The 7,946-nt window shown below is 34.6% G+C and overlaps 1 protein-coding gene across 7 annotated transcripts in view; it reads right to left on the bottom strand.

The window, feature by feature from the left end:
* The window catches only part of FERMT2 (fermitin family member 2), a 77,302-nt gene that overhangs the window by 17,124 nt on the left and 52,232 nt on the right, over positions 1-7,946 (bottom strand). For 4 of the 7 annotated variants that reach the window (XM_010847739.1, XM_010847740.1, XM_010847741.1 and 1 more), the window contains 4 exons: positions 5,077-5,109; positions 4,523-4,748; positions 4,057-4,159; positions 1,601-1,708 (listed from right to left, as the gene is read on the bottom strand). In XM_010847739.1, coding sequence (XP_010846041.1) covers positions 1,601-1,708; positions 4,057-4,159; positions 4,523-4,748; positions 5,077-5,109 — 470 coding nt within the window. The remainder of the gene's footprint in view (positions 1-1,600; positions 1,709-4,056; positions 4,160-4,522; positions 4,749-5,076; positions 5,110-7,946) is intronic. The other 3 variants (XM_010847742.1, XM_010847744.1, XM_010847745.1) reach the window with 1 other exon arrangement.

The following is a 7,946-nucleotide window of genomic DNA, read 5'->3' as shown; positions in this document are numbered from 1 at the left end:
GGATGGCTTCCAAGAGGCTTTGGTCAGTCTCTGGGAAGGCTTCTAACAACTCAGGGGATTTGTAGTCCAAATTTCTCTCACTGAATCTAGATTCTAAAATGGTCCAGGGAAAGCTATGCTTTGGGGCATTTAGTCTCCATGAATTAAAATCCAGCATTCTGAGGTGTTTTTCTACTGAATTGAAATGGAATATCTAATGTTTACTGGATGGGGTGGGAGCTGGGGAAAACCGCAGAACAGTCCCATTTCTGTGACAATTTGACTATGTGTATACTCATTCAGTAACTACTTTTTGAACACCTACTATGTGCTAGGCACTGCATGTAACTATTGGCTTTTTTTTAAAAAATGAAATAATATATAAGAAAAGCTGTGGTTTTCTCCATATACATTTTACAAGTTTTCTTATTACTTTGTCATCAGCAAAATTTTCACTAGACAATTAAAAGCCCTTACTCTAAGTGGGAAAAAGGTAGAGACAATGCTGTAACCAAGTGAGATATCTTCCAAAAACTGTTCCAGAGTTTAATTCAAGAAATTCTTCAGGTAGCCTTAATGATCCAGAAACATAAAGAAGAGTCTTAACTGATTAAGCAAGTCTCTAGAAAATAAATAATTAAACTAATTCATCTGTCATTCATTTTCCATCTGGGGTTCATTTTGATTTCCCTCTTTTAGAATATAAACAGAGAAGAAATGAGCTGTTCTTCCTCTTGAAAAAACAATGTTGTGAGTCTTAACTGAGAAACTTTTCTGGGTACATAAAAGAATATGGAAGATGGAGAGCATTTTTATTTGTGTTCTAATGAAGAATTAAATCACTGTTAAAGTAAAAGACATTCAAAACTAAATGTTCTTTTTGCTTACAATACTCAAAGAACATCAACTTAATCAGAACTTTACACGAAAATGGAATTCCACCATAATCCGAGAACACTTAGATAGCTGAAATGATTCATCTAGAAAGGTTAATCTAGTGGTCAGACCTCAGTGTCTCTAAGAATGCGGAACTGTGGGTGCTGTCCTAATATTACTTTACCAGAGGGGAGATCAGTGGACATCAATTTCTTAGTAAGCCCTACTATAATTCTGAAATAGGTGGTATGCAAGATCCACATTTGTTAATGTTGGTTACTTGCTTCTTAAGGAATTATCATTCTAAAGACTTATTTATGTTTAGTTTCACTAGTCTAATAAAATTTTATCATCTTAAAAGGTATTAATTTCTGCCATAGCCCATTTTATAAATAGTACCATTCCCAGTTATTTATGAAGTTATGCAAGGCTTCATTGCAGAAATCTGAATTTTAATATGGATTTTACTTCCAGGGGAAAAATGGATAGCTTTAAGCTAATATAGATCTGGGGGTCGGAAGATATAGAAAAGTAATTAAATATTTAAGTATGCCACTAAACTCTTACATAAGACAAAAAAAATTAAATTCACATATTTTGCCTTCTAAGTGTCTATTCACTTTCTACATAGCAAAAAATAAAACATTATATCAAAATACTACTGGAATTACTATGCCACTTTACCATGTAAATAATCCCCTACCCATTCCCCTTTAAAGTCTAATTTACCAATACTCTTCACTACCTGCAAGGCTGCAAACATCATCATTTCTTCTTCGGTGCATTCAATTTCTTCCAAGAGAATAGCCCACTTGGCCTGCTCATAAAGCTGATTGATTCTGATTGCATCATACTGCAGCGAAAAGAGACACAATTCTTCTGTAATATGTTACCTTTAACATTAGCAATAAGGAAAAAAGCTACTCTTAGGGTTATACACATCTATATACACCATCTCTATTTTTTCATTAAAAATGGCATTAAAATATGCCAAAAGATTTTTACATATTCAGTATTAGAAGTAGATTCTGTATGTTATTTTCCAGGGTAATAACCATTAGGTATACTGGCCCTTAACAAAAGGAATTTAACTTGAAGACATTAAAGTAAGGCAGAACTGACTGCTTTTCAGTATTGTTTTGCAACTTACACTAACATGTCATAATCACAGAGTAAATTAATTATTTCAGGGAATATCTTGCTTACTGTGGAAATGTATACCCAGACAAAGTAGCAGGTCCTTGGAAACAGGAATTATTTTAAAAATTCAAAATAAAGGGCACACACACATTTGTGGAAAAGACTTAAGTGTTACTGAATTATCCAGTTATATTAATAAAAACTAGTAGTAATATATCTTAGAATAGTAACAAAATGCATAGCCCCTTCCTACCCCATGCAAATGTAACTGTGTTCCCAGAAAACTTTGGGTTTACCAAAATTAGGTATGATATAGCCTAAAAAAGAATTAAAATGATTTTTTATAATTCTATATACATTTTAGTGTTGTACAAAGTATTATTTAAGCACATAATTTAAGATGATAAATATATACATTAAAATCTAGGCTATAATCTAGACATGAAAAGTATGACGGGCAGACAAGAGAAGTCCCCCCACCCACAAGAATGATACGAAAGCAAAAGATCCGAATCTCTGTCATGTGTTTTCTGGGGGAAACACTCCAGATTTTATAGCAAATTTACATCTTATCAGAAAAGCACAGTATTTCAGTAGCAGAGATGATGACAATCACTTGACAGTAAAAACATATTACAATGTTTGGCTGTGAAACTAAGAGAAATGTAGACTTAAAAAGAATTAAAAAAAATTTTTTTTGAAGCAACATCTGGGATATGTAATTAGAAATTTGAAATTAACTGAACAGGTAATCTTTCAGAAAACTTTTCTTCTACCTAAAGTAGAGTTGAAGAGAGATGTTAAAAAACATAAACTAACTTTACCAACTCCGTAGTAAATACAAACCATGGAACACAGTATGGAGATTCCTTAAAAAACTAAAGATGGAGCTACCATATGATCCCGCAATCCCACTCCTGGGCATACATCCAAAGAAAAACATGGTCAAAAAGGATACACGCAAGCTTATATTCATTGCAGCACTGCTTACAATAGCCAAGACATGGAAGCAACCTAATATCCATCAACAGAAGAATGGATAAAGAGGATGTGGCACACATACATACAATGGAATATTATGAATATTAATATCGTAATATTAATTAATAATATTAATAATTAATATCATTAAAAAGAATAAAACAGGGTTTCCCTGGTGATCCAGTGGTTAAGAATATGCGTTGTAATGCTGGGGACACCAGTTCAATCCCTGGTCCAGAAGATCCCACATACTGCAGAGCAACTAAGCCTGAGCACCACAACTACTGAGTTCATGCGCTCTAGAGCCTGTGGTCTGCAACAAGAGAAGCCTGCGCGCCACAACTAGAGAAAGCCCAGCACGCACAGCAACAAAGACCCAGTGCAGCCAAAACTAAAATAAAATACAGAAATCTTTTTTAAAAAAAGAATGAAATAATGCTATCTGCAGCAACATGGAGGAAACAGATTGTCATACTGAGTGGTAAGTCAGACAGAGAAAGAAAAGTATGGTATGATATCACTTATAAGCAGATTCTAAAAAGAAGTGGTACAAAGAACTTATAAAACAGAAACAGACAGCCTTACAGAACAAACTTATGGTTACCAGTGGGGAAGAGTGGCAGAAAGAATAGTTAGGGACTGACATGTATACACTGCTGTGTTTAGAAGTTATAACCAAGAAGGACCTACTATACAGCGCAAATAACTCTGCTCAATATTACCTAACAACCTAAATGGGAAAAGAATTTGAAAAAGAACAGATACATGTATAACTGAATTACTTCGTTATACACCAGCAACTACCACAACATTGTTAACCAACTATATTTCAATATAAAAGAAAGTTAAAAATACAAATCAACCAACAATTCAATTATCTTAACAAATAGAAAACGGTTCAGTTATGCTTCCAACCTACTAAAACAATAGACTTCTTTAAAATACCGGCAATTGTGTCCAAAGTTTTGAGTTTCTAATATTATATTCAAGACTTGCTATCCATATCCAAGCAATTCCTTAACCCACCAACTTCCAAGAAACAAAGAGAAACAAAAAGAGACCCCTCTAAACCCTCGGTACCTTTGGATTCAAATCAAAAAAGCTGTAATACTTGAATCGGAGCAGCAAGGCCTCATTTTCCTTCACATCTTGTTCCATGAGAGATCTAGAGGAATCAAGCCACCTGGACAAAGTAACAAACACAGTGGAACAGAGCAAGACAGAGTTAATTTTCTACCTCTATGTAGATAGAGAAATTCTTAAATTGTATCTATATTTTGAAACTTACCCTGGTTGGGAGGGATAAATTAGGAGGCTAGGATTAACATATACACACTACTATTTATAAAATAAGACAATCAGCAAGGACCTATTGTATAACTGTGTTCAGTTGTACATACAGACAGACAGACACACATGCATATATATGAAACTGAACTGCTGTGCTGCACAACTCAAACACTATATTGTAAATCAACTATGCTTCACTTAAAAAAACCTTGTAATTTATAATAGCAAAACAACAACAAATGAAACAAAAACTTACCCTTGGTTGATTTTTGCTTTGTCAAGAAGGGCTTGAGGTTTGAACATTTTCGCCAAGATTTCTGGTGATGTTATCGGCTGACTGACAGCAAGTATACCAGGGTTGCCTTCTGACAAAGCACTGTCACCAAACCAAGCAGAAGTTGGTGACAAGGGGCTTCCATCATGAGCATCGTAAGTAGGGGTCATTGTTTTACTATAAAGTCCTGGGCTTGAATAAATACTTCCTAATAAATAATGTGAAAAATAGGTAGTAAGTATGAAGGATAGTTATCTTAGTTTCCAGTAATACATGCTATAATGATGTATAACACATTGTGAAACACAAACTTCGTTCTGGAAGGGAAAGCTTTAGTACATTATTTTACCTGTCTTAGAAACATGTGAAATTAACTTTACTTGAATAGCATTAAGAACATGTAACAATAAGGTCAAAAATATAATTAAGTTGGTAGAAATTCTAGGGAAAACAGTTCAAGAGAGTTAGAATACGTTAAGGATATTGCTGAAGCAGACAGACCAACACTTTTGTTTTTTAATTGTGCCAAGGCTCACCTTTCAGAGGGCCAATGTAAAGAACATCAGTGCCTACAGAAAAGGAAAGAAAGGAGTTCAGAAGGTAAAGGAAAGGCAACAATAGAAGACAGAAACAAAGAATGAAAATGAAAAGAAAATAGGAAAAGGAAAACAGATTTTCCTGTGAATCATAAACTGAAATAAATATTTTAAGTGAATTTAAGAGTAAAGAACCTTAGAAGCTATAACCTAAAATGAGCTTTTGTTCAACGCAAAAAAATGAGGTTGTGCTCTTGGCACGTGTTTAGTGACAAACATGTATATTTATCACCCTCTGAAATCACCATACCCTGTTTTAAGACAGCTCAATGTAACTGAATAAATTCACATAAATTAAGATAATAATTTTATGTTGTTGTTTTCTCAATGAACAGTTGAACTGGCTCCAACAGTTACAAATAAAATATTAAAGCAAAAGGATATATAAATTTTGCCCTAGAAAGAGGCTAACAAAAGTGCATTTTATATTTAATCCCCTGAAGTTACAGAGATGTTATCTTTTTAGTCTTCAGCTTCCTTAGTGTTAAAGGGCTAGGCATACATTTTTTTTAAATACTTATTTTAAAACAAGAGGCTACATTAAAAAAATTTTTTTAATTAGTCCAGTGATGATCTATTCTCTGTCATTTAAACCACAAAAATTGAGACTTGATAAAGACTTTAAAAAAAAATTCAGAATGACATTAAGCAAAAGCACATCCCCTTCAAAGTTTCAACTCTGTTAATATATTTTATCCTGTAGTAATAATTTTTAAAAAGAAAATGTATAAATGGGTGTCACATTGTTAATGGATGCTGTTAATGAAATAGCTGTTTTCCTTACCTAACTTAGGAATATGCTTAGGAATTTCTTTCCTGTCATCTCTAACTATACACCACCCATAAACACAGAATGATAGAAACAACTACCCATGAAAAAGTGATGGTAAGGCTAGAGATGTTTAAAGTTGTCAAGACAGAGTCTAGGAAGAGAACATAAAGTAAAAAAATAAAAAAACAAAACAAAACAAAAATTTTACTAACCACAGGGTTATCTGATTTGATACCTCTAAATGTGTTCTCCCAAAGAATACTAAAACAATTTGTAGAATGTGAACATGTAGAATGTGAAGAAACAAAGAAGGCTGTAATGTTGCCTTTTAGCCTTTGAGGAAGAAAACTGGAATATTTAGTTGTAAAGCAAAGAACCTTAAAATACAAGGGCATTTTGTGAAAGAATTACTTATAAAAGGGCTGAGAACAATACTCCAGCTCAAATGTGCAAAGGAAAATTCTGCTATAGACGATACATGTAAATAAGGTGTGGAAATGAAACTTCTTTATGAAGTTTCTAAAACAAAATCTATTTCCCTACGTTACGCAACACCTAATATCAGCCATTCAATCGATTCCCTTCCTTCTTATTTACCTATACTTTGTATAATTTACATTCCATACTTTCATTTCATTTTGCTATTTGTTGTTAGGCAGCCTACAGTAATAGCTCATATGTCGTCATTTGAGAGGAGCAAACTGAGGCACAGAGAAGTTCATATATTTGTCCAGTGTCAAGAACTATTAAGTTGCAGAGCCAAGCTATAAATCAGCAGTCCGACTCGACTGCAGCTAAACACACTGCCTCCCAGGTACCATAACTTATTTAAGCCATTTCCAATCGGTGTGCATTTATTCATTTTAGAGTTTTATTACTGATGTCACCACTGCTACTGCAGACAGTGCACTCCAATAACCATTTTTATACTTATTTCCCAATTCTAGCAGCACTAGGTCAGAGGGTATGTGCATTTTAAACTCCTTTTAAGTCCCAGTTCAGTGACAATCTCAACCAGACTGTACTCCTGATTGCCCAATTTAAACCTGATTGCCCAACTTAATTTTACTTCAAATTAAATATTTGAAGCAGAAAACTAATAAAGGGTACGATGAGGTAGCATATGTACTCAGCAACAAAATATGAGAGTTTGCTGGACACCACAGAATAACTTAAAAACTATAAGGGTGAGAAACAAAGACTTTATTTAACAAGCACTACAGTATGGACCACCTACTATAAATATTAAAGACTCATTACTTTTATAATTAAAGAATAGTTTTTAAAAAATGCTTTGATGTTTAAAATGGCAAATTCTAGTTAGGAACAATGGTATCCTGCATGGTGATTTTCCTGACTTTCTCGATTACCTTAGGACAGACTTTTCCTTTGTTGACCTGCCTTTAAGATTTCCTAGAAAAGTTCCTAATGAAATAATTTTCTACTTCCATAGTAAATCTTGATTTCAGTTCAGTTCAGTCACTCAGTCGTGTCCGACTCTTTGCGATCCCGTGAATTGCAGCACACCAGGCCTCCCTGTCCATCACCAACTTCTGGAGTTCACCCAGACTCACATCCATCGAGTCAGTGATGCCATCCAGCCATCTCATCCTCTGTCGTCCCCTTCTCCTCCTGCCCCCAATCCCTCCCAGCATCAGAGTCTTTTCCAATGAGTCAACTCTTCGCATGAGGTGGCCAAAGTACTGCAGTTTCAGCTTTAGCATTATTCCTTCCAAAGAAATCCCAGGGCTGATCTCCTTCAGAATGGACTGGTTGGATCTCCTTGCAGTCCAAGGGACTCTCAAGAGTCTTCTCCAACACCACAGTTCAAAAGCATCAATTCTTTGGCATTCAGCCTTCTTCACAGTCCAACTCTCACATCCATACGTGACCACAGGAAAAACCATAGCCCTGACTAGAAGAAACTTTGTGGGCAAAGTAATGTCTCTGCTTTTGAATATGCTATCTAGGTTGGTCATAACTTTCCTTCCAAGGAGAAGTGTCTTTAATTCATGGCTGCAGTCACCATCTGCAGTGA

The sequence above is a fragment of the Bison bison genome, unplaced genomic scaffold (genome assembly GCF_000754665.1).
Source record: "Bison bison bison isolate TAMUID 2011002044 unplaced genomic scaffold, Bison_UMD1.0 scf7180017864254, whole genome shotgun sequence".
Taxonomy (NCBI): Eukaryota; Metazoa; Chordata; class Mammalia; order Artiodactyla; family Bovidae; genus Bison; species Bison bison.
Note: the sequence above shows the minus strand (reverse complement) of the source record. Positions and strands in the feature narration are given on the sequence as shown.